The following is a 24,395-nucleotide window of genomic DNA, read 5'->3' as shown; positions in this document are numbered from 1 at the left end:
GCCATATAACATAGTTGTAATTGGTTAGTTGCGTGGGAACTAGGCTTTTGAGGTTGGAGATGAGAAAGTTAAGTGGGGCTAGTACATTGAACTCAGCTAAGGAAGCAGACAGGTTGGAGTTGGGTGGGAGGGTAGCAACTGAATCTTGATTGCCCCATTAGATGAATAGCTTGATGCTTTTATACCATAAAAGATCTTGTTAGCTTAAGGAATAAACAAAGAAAGGCACAAAGACAATAAAGAAAAGAAGGAAGAAGAATGTAGTTTGTGAGAATTTCATTTGTATTAAAAATATTGTACATCATTTGTACATGAATGAGTGTAAATATAAAGTTGAGTGAGGACAATTTGTTATAAAATTGAGTACATGCGTTGTGTACTTAGTTTGTTACGGTGTGGATGATGGCGTTACCCTTGTGACAGGAAGAATGGTCCTCTCCATGTGCTGACTAGGCAAGTGGTGTGCTGACAGGCATTATATTTTTTAGACTTCATTTGGAACGACTTTCTTATTGCTTGCAAAAATAAATTTTAATATAAAATTTAAAATTTTTATATTAAAAATTATTTTAAAAAATAATAAAAAATCATATCAAACAAAATCACAATGCCACAATGAATGAGAAGCCGATCACTGTGATAAACAGCTACGACAGCTTTATTTATAATCTTTGCTTCCATCAATTTTTTTTTAAAATAGACAAAAATTATTTTATATAAAAATATTTTATCAGCTGCAATTTTTTTATCAAACCAAGCCGCCCAACATAATTTATATTTACAAAAAATAAGAGCAGCACGCGGACCGCTCAGCCGCCTCCGTCCACAGCCTCTCGGATCTTCGGGCCCAGCTGACTGCGTGATTCGGGCCCACATATGAGAAGCTTAAAATTTGGCCACGTGTCAATATTCTCGTTTATTCTCCAGATTTTCTGCAATTAATTCCAATTATTCAGAGGAGGAGAAGTCCAACAGGTCAGCGACTGTAGTTTGGCCGTTATCGTTACGAACACAATTCCGTTTAGACCGTTTCACTTTGCCGTTTCTGGCCGCTCTAGTTTGACGGCGAAGCGTTTGCAAGTCAGAACCTATAAGAAACTATTAGCAATAAAATTAAAAAAGATTTTTTGTTCATTTTTTATGGGATGATTTGATTCATTTTAGATTAAAAATTTAACTATCAAATACAATACACTTGAGCAAGCTATATGCGAGTTACTTTGAGCTCAATCCATGCTCGTGTATTTGAATATAGCCCAAATTTTTTAATTTTTTTAGACTTTTGTGTCAATTAAGATAAATTCGCATACACATTAAATATTTAAATTTCAAATTAAATACCTCTGGATTGATAGTCAAAATTCTCAACAAATAACTTAAAGTGAGCCGCGCCCCAGATTTTTTCATTAATTTACTCTAACTCTAATTTGACGGACATAATGAGATTTAGGTTTTGTTTAGGACAACTTTCTCGCTGCTGCTTAAAGTAGCTTTCTAGTGCAAAAAATTTATTAAAAAACTGTTTTAAGAAGCATTAAAAAAACCATTCCAAACGAAGCCTTGATAAAAAAAATTTAAATATGTAATTATTTTTAATTAGACTTAGGATCATCTGATCACTAACAAAAGTTCTAAAATATTTTGATTATGTGCTAGATTGTATTTAAAATATATATAAACTTTAAATGTTTTAAATCAATCAACTACTTAAAGATTTATTTATTTTTTGCAAAAAGATTATTTTTTTATTTTTTGGAAAATTTGGGCATAGCCCATATATTAATCAAGAAAATTACATGTAAAGAAACTAAAGCCTAAAAAAAAGAGAGGCTAGCTCGAAGAAATCCCAAAAAATAAAACTAAATCCTGAAAAAGGACAATAAAGAATACATAAAATATTCCAAAACATAAAGACACCCAAAACCGAGCACGAACTAGAGCAACCGTAATGCATGGACTCAAAAAATTAAAGAATATAAGTAGTTGTATCGAGTTCCCCTGGTTGCCCAAGGGCCGTCCTAGGGGGGCTGCAAGTTGGTACATCATTGTCCAAGACATAATTCGCAGGAAATGCAAACCGAAAACCATCATAAGGGACCATACTGATCAATGCAGAAGTCATACTTATATCAAATCCAACAGAAAAAAGATAAATATTAAAAAAAAGATTTATTTGTCATGTAAATTAAAAATAACTCTCGTTTTCTTCATAAATATTAATACACAAGATATTGAATAAGATGATTTTTATAAAAATATATATATATATATATATATACCTTAACTCATGGTGACCTTTTTTTGAAAAAAAAAATCAATATTTTTCTTATTTAAAAACTAATATTTTGTAGGAGATTAAAGAACAAATAATTTTTAATTTGATTAATTAAGCAAACAGTCCATTAAAGTTTTAAAATGTTGTCTCTAACAACTAAGAAGATTTATTTAAATTATAATTAAGTTTTAAGGCAATGTTAGATATTTATTATAAAAATATTTAATAAAATGAACATTAGAAAAGAAGATGCTCTTTAATTTGAATCAAAAAGTAAAAATTCGTTAAATTCACCACTAAGTTACATAACGGAACCCTTGACGGCGTTCACGAGGCTCCCGTGCATTTCTAACCATCAAAGTTCAAAGCTGGCAAGGGAGCGATAACGGTTCCGTCATGTTCGGCCCTTCTCCAATTCGCCCATTCCAACCTCCCGTGTCGCCTCTATTTTCACCTCTGGAGACGGCCACTATACCCTCCCCTCCCTTCTATAAACGTAGGAGAACAAAGTTTTGCTCTTTCGAGGAGCTATGGCTCCCATGGCGGTGGAGCCGTCGCTGAAGCCTAAGAAGGAGAGGCAGAGCGCTGTCATCCTTGGCCGTTACGAACTGGGGAAACTCCTTGGCCAAGGCACGTTCGCCAAGGTTTTCTACGCGAAAAACTTGAAGACCGACGAATCTGTCGCCATTAAGGTCCTTGACAAGGAGCGCATCTTAAAGAGCGGCCTTGCCGCTCACATCAAGCGCGAGATCGGAATCCTCCGCCGTGTTCGCCACCCCAACATTGTCCATCTCTTCGAGGTCATGGCCACCAAGACCAAGATTTACTTTGTGATGGAGTACGTCCGCGGAGGGGAGCTCTTCAGCAAAGTCGCTAAAGGCCGGCTAAAGGAGGACGCGGCCCGCCAATACTTTCAGCAATTGATATCGGCCGTTTGTTTCTGCCACGCCCGCGGCGTTTTCCATCGGGATCTCAAGCCGGAGAACCTACTACTTGACGAAAAGGGGGATCTCAAAGTCTCTGATTTTGGGCTCAGCGCGGTCTCCGATCAGATTCGGCAGGATGGGCTCTTCCACACCTTTTGCGGTACTCCGGCGTACGTCGCGCCGGAGGTGCTCTCCAGGAAAGGGTACGACGCGGCTAGGGTTGATATCTGGTCCTCTGGGATCATTCTATTCGTGCTTATGGCTGGCTATCTCCCTTTCCACGATCAGAACGTCTTGGCGATGTACCGCAAAATCTATAAAGGGGCATTTCGATGCCCTAGCTGGTTCTCCCCCGATCTCAGCAAGCTTCTCTTTCGCCTTCTGGACACGAATCCCCAGACGCGGATCACCATTCCTGAAATCATGGAGAATCTGTGGTTCAAAAAAGGGTTTCGCCATATTCGATTCTACATCGAGAATGACAAGCTCCACAGCATCGATGAAATCGATGAGTCGCCTCCTACAAATGCCCCGGAGACTCCGTCATCAGAGAAGCATGATGAGACGTCGGATTCTGGCTGCGATTCCGATTGCTCCGCGGCCTCCTGCCCTGCCACAATGTACATCTCTAAGGGGCTGATAATGGGGCTTCCCAGACCAGCCAGCCTGAATGCTTTCGACATCATATCATTCTCGCAAGGTTTTAATCTTTCTGGATTGTTTGAAGAGAGGGGGGAGGAGGCAAGGTTTGTATCTGGTGAGCCCGTGCCTATGATTATATCAAAATTGGAGGACATTGCAAAGTTGGTGAGCTTCACAGTGAGGAAGAAAGACTTCCAGGTGAGCTTGGAAGGGACTAGGGAGGGAGAGAAGGGGCCATTGACAATAGCCGCAGAGATATTTGAGTTGACTTCTTCACTTGTGATGGTGGAGGTGAAGAAGAAAGCAGGTGACAGAGGAGAGTATGAGGAGTTCTATAACAGGGAATTAAAACCGGGATTGCAGAGCCTAATGTATGTATCTGATCCCCCAAACAATATCGCCACTACTCCTGACTACAAGTGACACATTTCATTATTTCCCTATTGTTTGCACGATTTTCCATAATATTGCTGATTTATGCTTTATAACATCTTGGTTTCTTTTGCCACATTTTTGACAATGTAATATTTTATGTTGTTATTTATTTTTTCTTCTAATGATTCTTAGTAATGGAAATATAAGTTATGTATTGTGATTCAATTCATTCTTACTTTAGATTGACAAGTATAGTTTGTGTTACTTGGTAGGATGCTTTTTGAATTGATTTTGCCTAATTCTTAAAATTTGATGATCATGGTAATTATATTTGAATTTACTGTTTTCTTACAACAATGCTCAGTATTTTAAATTTACCTTTATATTAATGTAAGCAAAATGATCATTATGGATTATTCTCTTTTTTTTTTTTGGATCCTAATTCTAGTATTGCTTGACCAAAATGAACTTCTAAGATCTTCATGCTTCTATTAATGTGATAAAAGGTTACCCCTTATGTTGTGAAGTGAGAACCATAGGTGAATTAAAGTTGATTTGGAAATGTTAGGCCTTCTCCAGTCGAACGTCAAACATGTGTATGACGTCGTTTGGTCGCTCCAGCTGAACGTCAAACTTTCCGCTATTTGCTTGCGGGTGAACAGTGCGATGTCAATATTGGCGTCGCATTGTTCACCCGCATATGTTTTTTCTTTTAATATAAATATATGATTAAAAACATATAAAATAAAGTATGTGAAATAATATACTAGGATTTTTTTTTTGTTAGAAAATGGAGTTCAATTGGAGATGAGTTTCTGCATTTTGATGTATTACTGTATTTTGGAGTGAAAATTGAGTTTTTCGATTGGAGATGTCCTTAGTGGTCAAATCCATTTTCAACATAAAAACATAAGTTTATTGTTAAGGAGGTATCTAGTCTGTGGGGACATATGAATTGCAACTTTTGGTGTTCTATTAGTAGGGTGATAATCTTATGTTGTAACTCAAATAAAGTTAAATTAAATGAAATTATGAACTTATTAAATTTCAACATATGATTAATATCTTCTCCATCTATCTAAACAAAAATCGGATAAAAAGATTATTTGCATTTTAATCTCATGAAAGTTAATTTCTATCAAATTAATTCTTCTCCTGCAAGCATGCAAAAAATTGAAGCCTTAACTTTTGACTTACTTTGTCAACGTCATCTATGTTTCTGGCTCTTGGATTGCTACACTAAGGACTCCCTCACCACTTGTTATCTTCGTCATTGACTTTCAGCGCTTAGTTTTTTTTTACTCTATCATTTTCACTGCATATTGCCTTGTCAATGCTGCTCTTCATCATCGAAGAAGCCAACTCATCATAGAAACCACGCATCTCTAACTCTCCATCATGAGAGGTCTCTTTGTGTCAATCAGTTTTTTTAATTAAACTATGAATTTTAGATTTTAAGACTGTCATTATCAGTTCCCAATTCTTAGATGTGAAAAGTGGAGGGTTACATTAGGTAGTCGATAGCCAATGTAAAACTTATCGAATAATCATGACATAAATAATTTAATAAATTGTGTTCATGCTAGGGCGTCCCCTGAAAGCGACATGCTGTATGGCCTAAATACAGTGACAAGTGCGTAAAGGCCACTGCAACGACGCTCAAGTGCTTTGTTATAGGCAAGAGTTCTCACATCATAGACGGATGTGGGCAAAGAACCTAGTCCATGAAATTAAAATTAAGATAAAAACTTGGAATATATGTTCCCTTACAGACAAATTAATTGAATTAATATAAATTATGATTCATAAGAAGATAATATATTAAGAATGTTGAAAAAATTACATTTTGTTTGTGCAAGAGGAAGTCAATGCTATGTGAAAAAAAGTAGTTAGTGATATTAAGAATGCTGAAAAAAAATATGCTTTGAGTATCAAACGAAAAAACTCGTAATAGTAAAAATAATTGATGGTGAAATTAAAATATACAAGAAAAGATAAAAAAAGATTTATTATAAAAATTTATTTAGATGTAAAATTTCTGATAATTGAGAAAGATATAAAGAGGTCTGTAAGGAGTCTAAGAAAACAATATGAGCGGCAAAGATTTTAGCTTTTAATGATTTATATAATATATTATATATTAAGGAGAACGAACGAAAATTATATGTAGAAGTTAGCCAAAAAATATATAGTAGCAAGGGTTTAGTTCGAGTAAAGTGTATTAAGGATGAAGATTAAACAATACTTTTATTAGAATAGGGTATTCAATAAAGGTGTGTGAAATATTTTGTTAAACTTTTCAATGAAGATTGTGAGAATACGATTGACTTTAGTGACCTTAACACTCTAAATGAAAATAAATATTATTGTTTTTATCGACATATTAGTAAAATCCTATGATGCATGGACACGGACACGGCGACACGGACACGACACGACACGGACACGGGACACGGTTTTTTTAAATATAGGACACGGGTACGGTGCGGACACGGCAATACATTTTTTTATATAGTGTATATATATTAATGTAATATCATATTAGAAATGACAAACAATAATAAATGAATGACATGATAACTTGTCTAGTTTATAATATAAAATATTTAGTATAAAATATCTAATACAACCACAAAAATATAAGCAAATAATCACTTACTACAACAACAAGCATTCAAGCTTCAAGTGCTAGGATTAGCTTTAGAGGTTTGTTTTTGGCATTCAATATCATCATCATTGAATATCACTGCTTTCAACTCTGATTCAACAAGAGAAAGATTTGTAATTGTACAAAAAATAGAGGAGATGAAAATACCTTCACTGTCAAATAAATGAAAATGAAAATATTCGATGAATAGGTATTAAATGCAGACGTTGATTTGGTGTTGTGGATAGGAAATAAGAAATTTAATTTAAATCTCGCCAAACATAATAAATTATATTTTTTAAAAACATTATAAAATATTTAAGATACGCGTGTCGGACACGCGTGTCCAATTAGTTTTTAATATTTTTTTAATCGGACACGTTTTCGGCGTGTCCGACACGTGTCGGAGGAGTGTCGGACGAGTGTCGTGTCGAATACGGTGTCGAACACTGCACGCCTCTTTGAGGAGAAGTGTCGGTGCATCATAGGTAAAATCTAAGTTAGAGAGGCTTTAAAGAAAATGAAGTAAGAAAAAGCTGTTGGACCGGGTGATATTCTAATAGAGGTGTGAAAATACTTAGGAGATGAATAAATCTTTTAGCTTACTAAACTTTTTAATATTATTTTGAAGACTAAAAAGATGTCAGATGAGTCAAGAATGAGTGTATTGATTTCTATTTTTAAGAATAAAGGTGATCCATAAGATTGTGCGGATTATAAAGGAATTATGTTAATGTGTCATAATTTAAAATTGTGGGAGAGAGTTATGGAGCATATGTTGCGGTGTGATACTAAGGGGCTGTTTGACAACAAAGTGAGATTTTTAACTTTATGGGATTTAGTAAATCCTTTAAACCCGGATTTAGTAAATCCGAAATGTGTTAAATCCTGATAACCTGTTTGGCTATGCAAATGTTAAATCCGTTAAATCCTAAGAAAACTGTTGGTAACATATTTCCAGGATTTAATAGCATTATGGATTTAAATGTGAAAAATATAATTGATAACTTAAAAATAAATTATACGATTAAAAATAAAAATTATAATGTGTTATAAATTTAAATAATATGTTTAGTACAAATTACTTATTATTATTATTTACACAATTTAATTATATTATGTTAATAATAGATATATTAAATTATTAATTAATCTAATATATTAATATTTAATTACTACTTATACAATTAAAGTTAAATTAGATAATTAATTTAGCACTAATTATACAATTTAACTATTAAATAATTTACTTATTATTAATAATTTAAATTATTTAATTAAGTTAAATCAATAATACTTTTAGAGGCATTCTATGGTTTCCTTTCATCTTCTCTTTTCGTCGTGCTCTTCGACTTCGTGCGCTAGTTGCAGATTGTAAGATTGCAACCACGTCGCTCCCTGCGACCTCCTCGTGGTTGTTTCCGAGTTTGCCTCCTGCGTACGACTTTCTAGTCATTAATTAATAAAAAGTATACATGTTAAATACAAATTATCGTTAATTACTTATTTACAGCTATTGATTATATATTTTAATAATATATATTTAGTTATTTAATTAAGATAATTGTATTAATATTAATTATTAATTATGCATTAAGTTAAATTATTTAATTATTAATAATTTAATTAAATTTATTTAATTATTAATAATTTAATTTTTTATTTAATTATTAATATTTTAATTTATTATTAATTATGCATAATTGTACATAACTATTAATTAATTTACTTAAGTATTAATAATGTAATCTATAATAAATTAAGATACATCAATAAATAACTAGAGGCGTCCCGGGTTTTGCCTTCACTCCTCTTCCGTCGTTTGTTTTCGGTCCGTTGCTTTTGCAGTGTAGGATTGCAAGGCGCGCTTCTTTGGCTCCTTCGTGGCTGTTCGATCTTCGCTCCTTGCGACGACTTCAACCCGGATCGGAAGCTACGACATTGTTGATCGCAAGCAAGAACGTGGAGCTCGCTGGCTTTGTGAAGGTAACTTTCTCCTTTCGCGCGCTCTTTCGGATAAATCCGCTCGATTTACTAAATCCGCCTACCCTCGTATTTAACTAAGGAGTCTCCGATTTAAGCCTTAATCCGTATCCGGGATTTTACTGAAATCCCGCGGATTTAACAGCGCGCAGCACAAAACTGTTTGGTCCTGGATTTAGAGCGTAATTCACTTAAATTCCCGTTGTAATCCGATACAAACAGCCCTAAATGTTTTCTCAAAATCAATTTGGATTCATGCCGGGTAAGTCAACTAATGAACCTATACATTTATTGAGAGATTTGATAGAGAAGTATAGAGAAAATAAGGAGGATCTACATATGATATTTATTGATTTAGAGAAAGCATATGATAAAATTCTAGCATAAGTGCTATGGAGAGTTCTATAAAAGAAAGTGGTTAATAATACTTATATTCAAGTCATTAAGGATATGTATGCAAGAGATGTTACTTGTGTTCAAATACAAGGTGATTTGACCAAGTATTATCCTATTTTAGTTGGATTACATCAGGGATTAACCTTAAGTTCATATCTTTTTGCTTTAGTCATGGATGTCTCACTAGACATTTGCAAGAAGTTGTATCCTGGTGTATGCTATTGTTGATGATATTCCTCTTGTTGATAAGACTAGAGAAGGTGTTGAAGGTAAACTTGAATTATGGAGGTTAACCTTAGAGTCTAAAGACTTTCATTTGAGTAGATCTAAAACTGAGCATATGGAGTTTAATTTTAATAATAATAGATTTAGTTGGGGTGGGGGAGATTGTGACTTTGAGTGATCAAGTCATTAACAAGAGTACACATTTTAGATATCTTGGATCTATTGTTCAGAGTGCTGGTGAAATAGATGAGGACATTATTAATAGAATTTAAGTTGGATGGTTGAAGTCGAGGAATGCATCGGGCTTGTTGTGTGATAGAAAAATTCCTCTCAATCTTAAGAGGAAATTCTATAAGATAGTTGTGAGACTTGCAACGCTTTATGGTGCATAATGTTGGCCATTAAAAGAGAAGCATAATAAAGTTAAGTGTTATAGAGATAATGATGCTCAGGTGGATGAGTGGCTTTACTCTTTAAGACATGATACTAAATGAACATATACATGAAAAGGTTGGAAGATAAGATTAGAGAGAATCGTCTTAGATGGTTTGGTCACATAAAACGACAGCCTTTACTGACCTGGTTAGGAAAGTAGATGTGTTAGATTTGACTTATATTAAGAGTTAGAGCTAGACCTAAAAAGACTTGGTTAGAAAATATTAGAAATGTCCTTTTTTTATTAAGTTTAAATGAGAATTTGACTCTTAATATGACACAACAGAGAAAAATGATTCATGTAATCGATCCCACATAGTGAGATAAAAGCTTGATTTTGTTATTGTTGCATGAATTTTAGATTTTGAAATTTATTACATTTTTTTCTTATATTTTATTTGTAACCATTTTTTACTTATTAAATATTACAAAAATAAATTTCATGGGTCTTACACCCCATACCTCAAGGATTATGCCTTGCTTCGTAATAGGTAAATTGTCTCGTCTTATGCCTTCGCCCTTTAAAGCATTGGCTTTATTTATGCATGAGCGTTTTATTGTTTTGGCAAGGGTTGTGTGTGTTTCTTCAATTTATGCATCATAATTATGGCTAATGTTATATATTTTAGTGGATCATATCATCTCTCTTATTTATTCTTTCATGAATGTAAAACTTGTTTGAAAGTTAAATCACGCAAATCTTGGTGTTCTCTGAATTATGTTTTCTTTCGCTTTTGTTTATTTTGTGGCACATCATTTTCGATCTTGATAATATGTTCTAACACTGCCGACTTTCATGTGATATTTGAATCCCCTTCATTCCTTGATGGATACTCTGAGTTAGGGGTGTAAATGAGCCGAGTCGGCTCTTGAACAGGTTAGAACTTGACTTGTTAACAAGCTTGCGAGTTGAGCTTATCAGGCCAAAGCTCAAATATTAAACAAGCTTGAGTTCGAACTTGTTAAAACTTGAGCCGGCTTGAATTAATTAATATTTAATAAAACAATTATGTATTAAAATAATATACATCATTTATTATATATTAATATAATTATTATACTATAAAACATCTGTCAGAAAAAGCTTGAATAGCTATTACTTTTTTATTTTTTTGAGAAAAGCTGCTGCATCAGTCAATAATGAATTTTTGTTGAGTATTTAATGCTCTTTCACTGGATATTTGCTATTACTAAATAATTAAATATTTAATGTATTTTTATTGAGTATTTGCAAAAGTACAATAAATAGTCAATAAAAAATCATTCGTAATTAAATATTTGATGTACTTTTACTAAGTATTTGCAAAAAACGCAGCAAATAGTCAGTTAAAGCACAATAAATCCAGACGGTTCTCTTCATCCGGTGTCCGCAAGGAATAATTTTTTCTACTTAGACCCCTCTGTAATTTACCCTGTAATAAGCAGTATCAAAGCCGATGGTTTGATCGAGAGCAAGTGGTTCATATATTTTGATCGCATAATTTTTTTTATGATTCTATCATAGTTTAGTAAAATTTAGTAATATGTGACTCTTTGTGGTTGAGTAGGTCCTAGATACATCATACATGCTACTTGATAACGTTTTTTAATTGAGATAAAATATTGGCTGTTGTTGAGAGCGCCAATATGAGAAGGAGACTGTTTAAGACACCCAAAACTTTGAGTTTTATACCACATCATGTGATTGAAAAAAAGTTATTTTAGAAATATCAAATATGGTGCTCTAGGGGTGTCAATTTCGATCACGAGTCGGGTTCGAGTTCGTGTCGAACCCAGAACTGACTCGGGTTCAATCGGTTCAACCCTAACCCGACACTGATAGATAAACGGGTTGGAGACTCGGACCCGACCCGTCGGGTTTCCGGGTTGACCCGACCCGACATGGGACGCGGGTGCGCAGGGGGACACGGGCTAGGGTGCGCGGACGCGGGCGAGCAGGCGGGCAGCTTGAGCGCGGGCTCGACTTGCGAGCTGCGGTTGCGAGGCGCGGGCAGCCGTGGGCAGGCGTAGGCAGGGTGCGGGCAGCTACGTAGGTAGCCGGGGTAGGTGTGGACAGCCTCGGGCAGCGTGGGCAGCTCATTCTAAACTGGTTTTCGGGTTGACCCAACAACCCGTCTGGTCAACCCGAACATGATCCGTTTTTCAAACAGGTCGAATTTGGGAACCCGAACCCGACCCCTTTTTCAAACGGGTCGGGTCTAACGCAAAAATTTTCGGGTCGAGTAGGGTCTTCGTGTCGTGTCAAATATTATTGACACCCATATGGAGCTCTTATTTATATCATATACATGAAAATGTTGATAATGAATGTTATCTTTTTAGTAGAATCCAAGCATTATGATGTCCAAGTGTTGACAAAGACTGGTTATAGACAATATAAAGTTTAGGTGTATTTAGTTTGGTCATTGGTGTGCGGACCCCAAACAACATCAAGAGGGGAAATTATTATGTGTGGACATCGGACAGAACGTGCCACATCACCACCTGGTACCGAGTAAAAAGTGACATGATGTGTTCTGTTTGATCTCTGGATGTCATCCGGGGTCCGCACAAAATATTTTTTCATATATGGGAGGGTTTTTATTCAATCCAAGTTCAAATGCAAGAAATCATAAAATTTGAAGGGAATAAATGAAAACCACAAAGCCACAACTTGAGTATTTGCAAAATTACAACAAATACTCAATAAAAATTCGTTCATAATTAAATATTTGATGTACTTTTACTGAGTATTTGCAAAAGTGCAGTAAGTAGTCAGTAAAAGCGCAACAAATCCGAACAATTCTATTAGTCCGGTGTTCGCCCTCTGTAATTTACCCCGTAATAAACAGTTCGCCCTCTGTAATTTACCCCGTATTTTGCAGTATCAAAGCAGATGGTTTGATCGAGAGCAAGTGGTTCATATATTTTGTGACTCGCATACTTTTTTTTATGATTCTATCATAGTTTAGCAAAATTTAGTAATATGTGATACTTAACGTTTTTTAATTGAGATAGAATAATGACGGTCGTTGAGAGTGCCAATATGAGAAGGAGATTGTTTAAGACACCCAAAACTTTGAGTTTTATCCCACATCGTGTGATTGAAACTTGCTAGAAATTAATTAGGAATTAGTTTCAAGCCATAATGGCTCGTTTGATTTAACTCAAACATGATAGAGTTGATTCCAACCTGAATCAAATTTCTTGTGAGTTTTGAATGAGCTTTGAGCCTTGTGTATTCTTATTATAGCCTAATTTCCAAGAATTATTCTTCACAAAAATCAGAATCTGATTTCTCCACTTACGTGAAGTAACTGGTTAGAAATTCTCAGATCTGCAGGGTAGAACGGCCAACTTTTTTTTCCTTGAGATTTGAGTTGCACGCATCTTATAGTTTCAAGCATCAGAAAACAGGAATTAGTACTCAAAGAGCATTTGGAATTAGTTGCAGAGGAAAATGAAGTTTTATGGAAGTTCTATGGGCTGTGGCATGTGGTATGAAGTAAAATAAGGGTAAAGTATTTGATCCGAAGTAAAAGAGATGCACCGTAAACTTTTGGTGTATTTGAAATGCATCATTTAGTATAAATTTGGTGTATTTAGAACATAGTAGTTTTGGGCGATTTTCAAACAAACTGTAAATGCATTGTCATTGCCATTGCATCTGCAAGCCGCCACCGCTGGCCGCCCGTCACCGGTCACCGTTGGCAGCTGTCGAATACCGCCTCATGATGGTTTCCATTAGATTGTCTTTGTCCTAGAATTGCAGGATTTCCGCAAACAAGGCTTGATATTATATTGATGTTGATGCATGCTCAAGGGTGATATTCATGGATAGGCCAATATTAGATTTTTGAAGCATCTCACAGTTAATTTAATGCCAAATAATAGAAAAACATCATGGAACTAAATAAGGGAAGGTTCTTTCAGGACTGAAGCAAGCCAAAAAAACACTTTACCTGGTTTTGTAATAGATAATTAAACTGAAAGAGAGGAAACATTCAAATGTTCCATTGCCTCTCAAGGGATATCTACATTCATCTCTACAGCATCCATCAAATAAACACCATCTTCTTCAGTATTCTCCATGGCAGCCTTCAGAGCTTCTTCATCCTGGTTATAAAAAATCAGCATGGGATCAGCACAAACGTCATAAAAGGGAAATCAAATTTCTTCATTAGATTGAACCAATTCAAAGATCAAATTTGCCTGAGAATCTGTGTCACTTACATTATCATCAGAATGAACAACCCTAAGCCCATGGATTTCCCAACCGAGCAACTCACAAACCACTCTTCCATACGACCGATGCACCATTATCCTCTTCGTCTTAGAAATGAAAGTCGCATGCTGGGAGACCGCAGCCAATCCAACGAACTTCTTCCCAAGTTTCTCTCCAATCCCCTCACATGCAAGGCAATAAAACTCCCCCTTTGCCCAATCTCTCAGATAAAAATCCCTCAAATCTGCTTCTTTATGAAAAAGCCCCTTAAAAAAATTGTAACTTTTCCCATCATTACGATCGTCGACTTCCCAGTCTTCGTCATCGGAACCGCACTCAGCGGCAAAGAACTCCCGGCACAATCTGAGGGCGTTCGCCTGCGCCAAAGCCTCGGCAGAAGCCGGCGGCTGCGCTGGCGATGGCGATCTAAGGTTGAGATTCCAAGCGGTTGGCTCTGGATTCTCGTCGGTGACGGGCTCCAACGGCCAATCGGTGTCGGATGTGGTTATAGCGATGGGAGCGGCGGGTCTTGGAAGGCCAGCGAGAGGAGCCCAGTCTTCTAGCAGAAGCTGCAGCTTTTCTTGGCGCTTCCTTTCCTTTCGCTTCCTCCGGTTTTCCCTCTTGAACGCGGCGGAGTTCACAGGAGGAACAGTGGGAATGTTAGGGTTTGGAAGAGCAGAAGAGTTAGAGGATGCAGCAGTCTCCATGGTCGAGATTCCAAAGAGCTTGGCGCAAAATTAAATAACGGCTAATATTAGATATTACCCATTTATATTAAACACCAATCATCCATAGTTCTCAACTTGAATTGACATTTCTTTTATTTTGAATTTTTTTATTGATACAACATCACAAAATTAGCTTGATCGGGCACGAATCTCGAGTCAAAAGCTTGTTGGAAACTTTAAAAATTAATTTTGGGAGAACCTGAACTCCGATTTCAGCGAGCTTACAGTCAAACTGAGCGTATCGGAAATACAAACCCAACGACACCAAATTCAACTCAATCCGAGTCCAAATGAGTCCGAATCAAGGACCCGAAGGCTGTTGGAAGGCTCAAACCGCAATTTGAGTTACCAAACGGTCTCCGATTTTAATGAGCTTATACTCGAATCGAGCGGCTCGACGAGAAGAATCCAACGAGCCCAAGATCGCCGAATTACGACATCATTAAGGCTTCCAAATGTCCAACGAACGGTGCATGATCAAAGGATTCGATATCTGCCGTCCATTCAAACCACTCCCAATCGCCCCTGATCTCACGCCTATTTACGAGCTATGCCACTCCAGAAAAACTATAAATAGAGCCCTCATTCTACACAAAGAGGAAGAAGGGAAGAGAGAGAAGAAGAAGAGAAGAAGGAGGAGAAGGAAGAAGCTCCTCCTCGACCACCGCCGGAGCTCTTCCTGTAGCCCGAACACGTCAGGATTCTGCGTGATATTCGGGAGAACGCAGGAATTCTTCCCAACTTCCACGTGATGCTGCAAATTCTTCCAAATTTTCAATAGAGTTCCCTTCTGACGCTGAAACTCCGCCCAAGTGAACCCGGAGTTCTCCTTTGCCACCAACAGACGTTGGACTTCTACCCGACGTCGAACCTTCACTCTTCGCCAAGTTTTCTACCCGACGCCGGACTTCTACCGGTTATCGGACTTTGTTGGACGTCTACGCGAAGATGGATTTCTTTTCATTGTTGGACTTCTACCTGACGTTGTCCTTCTGATCTTTGTCGTCAGACTACAGTCTTTCCGACCTCCGTCGCCCGCTGACTACGGTCCTCTTGACTTATGTCTCCCGCCGAATACAGTTCTTTCGACCTCCGTCGCCCGCCGACTACGGTCCTCCTGACTTATGTCGCCCGCCGACTACAGTCTTTCCGACTTCCGTCGCCCGCCGACTATAGTCCTTCCAACAAAACGAATACGTCAATAGTAACTATTTGTATTTACATCATGTAATGTACTCTATAAGATGTACATCAAGCTAAGGCCTTCTCCCAAGGAAGGGCCTCATTTGTAATCGACTGCAAATACTAGTGGATTCGTTCAAACTGGACTAGGCCCCGTGGTTTTTCCCCCTTTTTTCAGGGGTTTTCCACGTAAAAATCTTGGTGTCTTATAAATGCTAGACCCTCTCTCCTTATCTGATTGCATACCAGATTTTCGTACAACACTAAGACGATAAACTTTATATTTCTCTACCGCCGCGAATACTCCTGGACGCAACATTTATAAAAATCCAAAATTTCGTAAAAGGTTAAAATTTAAAAAATTTTAGATAATAATTAATCAAACAATATAAGTAAAGTGCTACAAATTAATTGTTGATTGATGTGCACATAGCTGCATTTCCTTTATAGGTTGTTTGGTTGGCTAGAAAAAGAATTCATTGTACAAAGAATACTTTGAAGTTGTTTGTATGAGTGTAAAGTAATTCAGCTGAATGATTTTTTTTTTTATTTGAAGCAAAATCAATATAGTATAAAGTTTAAAGATGTTGGTGATCGAAGGATGATGATGATGGTAGATGATGGCGGTAGTTGGAGGATGGCGGTAGTTGGAGGATGGAGGTGGCGGTGGTCAATAGTGAGTGATGATGGTTAGTGGAGGTGGTCGTCGACGGTTGGTGGTTGTCACGGGAGATAGCTTGTAATGTAAAATGTTTTCACTCAAAATTGAGCATGTTTGATTTACGTAAAAAATGAACTAGAATAGTTTACACTATATTTAATTTACTTTGCATTCCTTTTTCATTCAATCCATCAAAATTTTCAAAACCTCTGCATTTCGATTAGAAATGCTTTTAAATTTTATCTTCATTATGAAGAATTGTTGGTAATATTTTGTTGGGTTAATTAAGAGAAATTTGACTTTATATCATAATATATTTAATTAGTTTTATAATATCATTTATGTATATAGTTCTTTTCAAATAAATTTATCCCTAATATGGGAAAATCACTTGTATTCACAAGCTACTAATTAAACTCGTGTAGGTCATTTGAAAGTCATTTGAAAGTACTTTAATCCAATTTAAGTTCTAATTGATTTGAACTACTTCGAGCCCCATAAAGCCCAGACGATGTGGGACTATGGAGGGGACAAATGATGTTTAAAGGAGAAGACATAATGCCTTAGAATTAAATTTAGAAAAATTGTCTATTTATCATTTTAAAAATATACCAAAGCTTCTATATATCATCAATATAAACAATAACCAACGAAAGTAACTAAAATCATATACATCAAGATATTTTACTTTTTATTAACTCAAAATATCATTTATACTAGCTAGGAGATTACTTTATCACTATTCTATCACAAGCTCATCACTACAAAGGAATAAAAGAAAATATATAATAAAATTTTAAAAAAATATATGAGGATTTCTAACAACTCACTCTAACTGGTCCTGACCTATTCCTTGACTCGAAATCATTAAAAATCCACAAAATAAGCTCAAAAGCCTAACAGTAATATAAAACTCACAAAAGCTTTCAATGCAATGACTAAAGAATTAATATGATATGCTCAATCTAATATAATCAATAACATTCAATGAAGTTAATGACAAAGTATTATCAATAAAACTCAAAATGATCAATAATAAAGTTGGGAATCATTATAATGAATCTAAAAATCAATAATTTGTATAAAATTCGATAAATCAGTGAAATAACGGTGCAAAAATTATTTATAAATCATTAAAAAATATATTATATATATTCATATGCATTGTATGTTTATGTATTATCAATACATCAAATATTGTCAGCAATATTAATGTATCTGTTAATGTCATCAGTGCTATCAGTATATGCATGCATCAATATATAATTTAGCAAGGCAGGACGTCCATTTTTAATGTGGTATTTTCAACATCTTTTACCCAAACTGATTCTCAATTGTTCATCAATCATATCAATTATCACTTATCCAATTAATCAATTATCAAATTCAATTAATTAATTATCATTACAGGTGGTTTCATTAAATCAATAAAGAGTCGACACTCTTTACCCGTAAGCATAATTGGTCATCTGTTATAGATTACAATCGGGATAACACCACAAATTATCTTTAAAGGAAAGTTCGTCGGCCCATCCTCCTGCACAAAGTATCATATTTTAACAGCCAACCAATTTTATAATGTTAACAACTAGCATTTCTTGCTTATGTAAATGCCATAATCAAAATGCAATATTAAATAAGCAATTCTATATAATAATCAAAATTATTGAAATTAAAATGAAATTTGAGTTACTTATAATAAATATAAGAAATCTCTGAACAAAATTAATAGATAAAAAAAGTACCGAACCATATTCTCTCTCTTCCCTTTGTTTTTTTTTTCAACATGGCACGACGCTTAAATTTATATTTTTCATTTAAAAATAATATAAAAAATCAAATTTTTACAAAAAAATATGTGTGAGGAACAATTATTAGGTCCCGACACCGGACGTAGCTCTACATCCAGAGGTCAATAACATGTCGCCACGTGCTCTTACTCTTTACCGCACTACCCGAAGACCCGACCCAGACCGGAACCCGATATTGTTATGTTCACATATTGTTAGGTATTGCTCGGTATTGCTAGGTATTTCTTGACAATAATGAGAAATAACGCTTTGTCATGACCAATACCTAGCAATACCGAGCAACACCTTTCAAAATCGGGGTATTGCTCGGTATTGCTAGATATTGATCTTGACATAATGATATTTCTCGTTATTGTCGAGCAATATCGAGCAATACCTAGCAATACCCCGATATGCACAAATCAGCCAATAAATAGCAATCCCGGGTTCGGTCCGGGTCAGGTCGTCGGGCCGCGCGGTAAAGAGTAAGAGCACGTGGCACCATTTTACTGGCATCCGAACGTAGAGCTACGTCAGCACACCGTACCAAATAAAAATTCGTGTGTGAGAGGGGATTGACCAACAATATACAAAAAAAATGCTCAAATATATGCTTTAAAAGTAATTGAGGCCCCCATATACTAAGATATTTAGTCGTTATTTTGTTCAAATATATCCAAGTCTTGTGGACTTTTATTTCATCTCCCCTTAAAGTATCTTTCTTTGCTCTCTTTAATATATACTTGCTAAAAACTTCTAAATTTGACATTGCTATTTTTTGCATAGACTTTAGGCCTATTATTAACTCTTTTTCTTCTTTAAAATTTTTACTAAGCCATGACTCTCAACAATTTCTAAAAGAACATCTTGATCCAATCAACTAGAGTAAGATAATTCTGACCTTTTGTTAGGCTTGTGCTAACAAAAGAAGACTAGTTGGTTGGCATGAATTGTCGTGTTGAATAAAAATTGTTTGGAACAGTTTTAAACAACTTTTTTTTTCTGTTTGAATAAAAATACTGTGCATCTCCAACAGAATGTCATTCAGATATTTGCAGCTCACGCAAGCATCCAATCGAGCGACATTCAGAAAGATATTTTCATATTTTGAACAGTTGCATCGAACATTTAAAAAAAAAGATGTCGAATATGAATTACTGTTTGATATGTCTCTTATTGTATTTTGAAGTGAAAAATAAAATTTTTAATTGGAGATGCTCTTAGATAATATTAACTTTGAATTTAAATTATTTATTCTTATTTTTTTATCCTTTTTATATAAACAATAAGTGTTGGCTCATAATTAAACATATTTAGATATTTAAAAATTATTTTGTGAGATAAAATTAATGCCTTCTTGGCCTAAATTACGCATCACTCCAAATCCCTTACATGAATTATTTTCACCTCCACCTTCATCTCTAATAGTAAATTATAAGTTATTTAATTGTACTGCAGTTAATTATCATGATTAATTAATATTAACAGATTAATCGTTGCAATTATAATTTTAATTATGCTTAATATCTCGTTAATTATCGAAGGGACGGTATAAATTTGGAACCTAGAATAATACCTTACGACACCGACGCCATTCTGAACTCACCGTAGCCCGGTTTCTACTCCTCGGACTGCGGTTCCGTCGGCCGTAAAGATGAAGGTCAGATCGAAGGAGGCCGCTCCAGCCGGCGAGCCGAAGTCCAAATCCATAGCTCGGGTTAGAAAGCCGAAAGGCAAAGCTAAGAAGAAGAAGAAACTCGCCGGCAACGACCCCGCCAAGCCGAAGAAGCCACCGACTGCATTCTTCTACTTCCTGTGAGTCCGGTCTCACATTTTCCATCGATTTTTCTTTCATTGCCAGTTTTTTATGTTGTGGATTTGCTTTGGTTCTTTATTTCTAAAGATTTTTGCGGATAAATGGAGAAACTAGAAGTTTAGTTAACTTTATTTGAAAAATTGGCAGATTTTGTTTCAGTATGGGATCTGGAATGTGCGTCTCTTAACCAAACTTGATCGGGTGACTGATGAGTGGACTGGAAACTGTTGTGTTTGTTTATGGTTGCAGGAAGTTATTGTACAATTCGTTTATTCATGTTGAAATTACTATTGTTTGGATAAGGTATATGGTATATGGTTTGTTTATTTGACATAAACAGGGTTAGGGTTTTCTTTGTTAATACTTGTCATTTTTGAAACCGGGCATTCTGATGCAAGACTTATTAGGATGTGCTGGCAGGGATGCTTTTATTTTTTTTCTCTTAGGTGTGCTTTCATGTTGTTCACTTTTCTCATTATTTAATCTTTTAATGGAGAAGAAAAAAGGTTAGGTGGATTGTAGACAATTGTTTTTTATTATAAATTTAATTTAATTTCATTTTATACCTTCAATAGAATGAATTTGTTCATGAATAAGAGACATTTCACATTTTCAATGTTTGCTAGATTGTTCGTGTAATATGTTCATGAACAAATATAAGATGAATCATAAATCGTTTGTTCGTGAACGAGCTCATTCGGTAGCTCGAAAATACTATATTCATGATATTGCTTATTTGATAGCTCAAGAATACCCATTAGATTTGTTCATGAACGTGCTTGTTTGATAGTGTAAAAAAAATTCGCTAAATATGTTCACGAACATAGCTCATTAAGGCTTGTTTGTTTAAAACTTGTAAGCACTAAACGAACCGAACATGAACCAAACGTGAACACCATTAATTTAAACGAATCAAACATGAACACAAATAATAAAACTCAAATCAAACACGAACCGAACTTGAACAAGCTAATAATAAATGAACTCAAACATGAACACTAGCATACTCGGCTCGGTTCATTTGCAACTCTTGTGATTGTGATGATGATATTTTTGTAATGAGTAAATACTAATTATGAGGCTTAGCTTTTGATGATCTACAGGTTTTTTGGTTAAATTGTTGAGGCTTGCTGGGTAAAGATGTATTAACGCAACAAATACTTTTGGGCATTTAATTATGGAAGATAACCTAAGAAACTATGTGCTTGAGCCTTCTAAAGGGTTTTAAGTATGTGTTCTTTATTTAACATAGATATCCTGAATCTCCAAAACTTAAATGTTTTTTCAACTATATGCTGTAGAGTATGGTTTATTTTATGACCATTTTCTCCCAAACCATCTCTTAACTATGTAGTCAACCAAAATCATGTAATCTAGTAGACTTGGTTGCTATTTATATGTTAAAATTATTCTCTTTTACATTCAAATTTGTGCCAGTAAAATTATGCAGAGTAATCAAGTTGGCTCAATTAGCTTTCCAGGTCATTTTTCTTCTCTTAGTCAAGACATTAAATGTGGTATTACATTGATCATATTCATTCCATCCAACAAAAATATTGTTGTTCTAGTAATTTGTCCCAGCGGATGTAGCTTCTAGGGTTATAAGTTTAAATATCATAATAATCACATTTTAATGTGGTAAAATTATGATCTTATTTAAATTGTAGCATTAATCATTTATTTTTATTGATTCGTTTAATGTCATATATTCAATTGATATTATGATGCAACTATATGCTATTTGGCTGATTTGATATGTGAATATTTAGGGTTAAGGGTTTTCTACTGCAACTAGAATGATGTAATGTATATAGATCACACAAAATTTTTTATAATTTATAGATCATAGAACCATTAAATAAGCCAACAACATATTTTCTTGAATGTAAGTAGTAAATATGAGAAGCATAAAATAAACGATAATGTAATGATCAAATAACTTTGAAGAAATCAACAAAAAATTTGAACATGTAAAATCAATGACCAATTATAATTTAATCTTCGCAAGATTCTCTATTGTTTCTAACTTATATAACATCAAGAGTACTAGAAATAGTCATAAGTTATGTAGAATAAACTAGATCAAATAAGTTAGCAAAGTAAACAATTTAGACATCCTGCAGTGGAGATGATTTTTTCCTGAATTAGGCAGTCACATTTTATAACTCATTTGAATGAATCATATATTCAACTTGCCTGGAGATCCTTCTTCTCTTATATTTTTAATTACTCTTTTATTGGGTCTTCTCTCTTTTACCCCCCTTCAATTAGCACGAGCAGAATATTAAGTAAATTTATTTTTCAATAACATGGAATCCTTTTATTCTTGTAGGGAAGATTTTAGGAAGACCTACCAAAAAGAGAACCCAGATGTCAAATCAATGTCTGAAGTATGCTTTACTATTCTTGTGTTCAAGCATTAAAATTTCTCTTTAGCATTTTTTAATATAATTCAAACAATTTATCCTTTCAGATTGGCAAGGTGTGCGGTAAGAAGTGGAAAACTATGACCTATGAGGTCAGTTCCTATTTTGGTTACTCAATAATGGAAGAATATTTCATTTTATTTTTCAGGAAGTGACATATTTTCCTTGCTTATGCGCATCATTTTTGTGATTGAATTCCTTTGCTATTGTGGTAGGATTATGTTAGGAAATACTTGAGTTCGCAACCAACCCTAACAATAATTGGTCAAAATAGCGAGAAAAACAAGAAAATCTAGATGAAATCAATCTAAAAACAATAGATTGTAATAGTAGAATCAAAACAAAACAAACTCCAAGCAAGATACAATTGATCCTCAATTCGAGAGGAGGATCGTCTCTACCAATCTCTAAATTATAGATCTAGAGCCCAAGACACCAAGGAAGACTCTACGAGCGGAGGATACTGCCAGCATTAGAAGGTGAATTGGACAGCGCTGGAGGCTCGACGAGCGGCTCGAACTCGTTTTATGTGGAACAAATCGTGCTCGAGCTTGATTTTCGAGCTCGAGCTCGATATTTAACAATTGAGCTCGACTCGAACACTCCCCTGATTCAAGCTCGACTCGACTTGTTTGCAATCCAACTCGCATCCTCCTTCCTCTCTTACTACCCCTCTTTTATAATACCCAGTGTTCATCTATCACGCACGAACATGAGCTGAGAATAGTGAATCATTTCAAGCTCTATCTGAACTCAAATATCTCCCAAGAATGTTAAGCAGAGTTCCATAATGGCACTGATTGCTCAACCTTTTGGCATGCTTAGGCCCCTCCTTATTTACTCTTTGTATTTGTACATACATCTTAATTTGGGATCTTTAGACATTTATTATTTCAACCTCATTGTTGTAAGTACAAATCACAGTGCGGCAGAAAGCTTTAATTTCTTCCACTGTTTGCTAGGAAAAAGTAGCATACTATGATGTAGCTACAGAAAAGCGGGCCGAGTTTGAGAAAGCCATGTCGGATTACTTGAAGAGAAAGGTGAAACATCGCTGCTATTCTTTATATAAATTGCTTTGAGATTTCCTCCGCCATAGACAAAAATTAATTGTCTTCTTGATCTTGTAGGAGAGGAGGGACTTATCGGAGGAATCAGATGACTACGAGTGATTCTGAATGGTGGATTTGGAATGGAAGGCAAATCAGCAGTTTATTTTCGTCAACTAATCTATTGATTATTACAATTATATGTTTGTCATGGAAGATGAGAAATTTTTGCACTCTCTGCAGGACAGCTCTTCAGCTGACTGAATCTGTTGTAGTTACTGTATAGTAGTTTCTGATATTTTAACAAATTTCAAACTTTTTTTTAGAAGTTTATAAGATTTTTTATAACCAAACGTTCTGTATTGAGACCTTTTGTTTATAGCTCTGTTTTTTTTTTTCTTAATTATGAAAGTGCTCGTGCTCGGTAGCTTTTGATAATCAAACTGGTGTCATTAGCTCAATAGGTGCCTGGGACCAAATAAAATTACATTTGGTGCTGGAGAAGAAGAATAACCCTAATCAAGTGGGGAAATTATTGGGTTCGAACACCGGACATCATCCAGAGCCTAATGAAAATGCGGCACATCACCTCCTACTCAGTACCAAGCTCGGTATTTCTCGGTAGCTCGGTATTG

The 24,395-nt window shown here is 35.2% G+C and overlaps 3 protein-coding genes across 3 annotated transcripts; 2 read left to right on the top strand and 1 right to left on the bottom strand.

Moving 5' to 3' along the window:
- Positions 1-2,709: 2,709 nt before the first annotated feature.
- Positions 2,710-4,340, top strand: LOC110109095 (CBL-interacting serine/threonine-protein kinase 12). The gene has a single exon (XM_020840006.2). It carries the CDS (start codon positions 2,806-2,808, stop codon positions 4,264-4,266), a length of 1,461 nt encoding a protein of 486 aa, XP_020695665.1. The 5' UTR covers positions 2,710-2,805; the 3' UTR covers positions 4,267-4,340.
- Positions 4,341-13,771: 9,431 nt separating this feature from the next.
- On the bottom strand, positions 13,772-14,835 carry LOC110109093. The gene is made up of 2 exons (XM_020840003.2): positions 14,117-14,835; positions 13,772-13,999 (listed from the first exon to the last, which is right to left on the bottom strand). Exons 1-2 carry the CDS (start codon positions 14,813-14,815, stop codon positions 13,907-13,909), a joined length of 792 nt encoding a protein of 263 aa, XP_020695662.1. The 5' UTR covers positions 14,816-14,835; the 3' UTR covers positions 13,772-13,906.
- A 5,207-nt stretch (positions 14,836-20,042) lies between these two features.
- Positions 20,043-24,141, top strand: LOC110109090 (high mobility group B protein 14). The gene is made up of 5 exons (XM_020840001.2): positions 20,043-20,284; positions 22,618-22,675; positions 22,759-22,803; positions 23,674-23,754; positions 23,842-24,141. Exons 1-5 carry the CDS (start codon positions 20,124-20,126, stop codon positions 23,881-23,883), a joined length of 387 nt encoding a protein of 128 aa, XP_020695660.1. The 5' UTR covers positions 20,043-20,123; the 3' UTR covers positions 23,884-24,141.
- Positions 24,142-24,395: the final 254 nt, after the last annotated feature.

Source organism: Dendrobium catenatum, unplaced genomic scaffold, assembly GCF_001605985.2.
Source record: "Dendrobium catenatum unplaced genomic scaffold, ASM160598v2 original_scaffold_117410, whole genome shotgun sequence".
NCBI classification, from domain to species: Eukaryota; Viridiplantae; Streptophyta; class Magnoliopsida; order Asparagales; family Orchidaceae; genus Dendrobium; species Dendrobium catenatum.
This window is presented reverse-complemented; position numbering and strand designations above follow the sequence as displayed.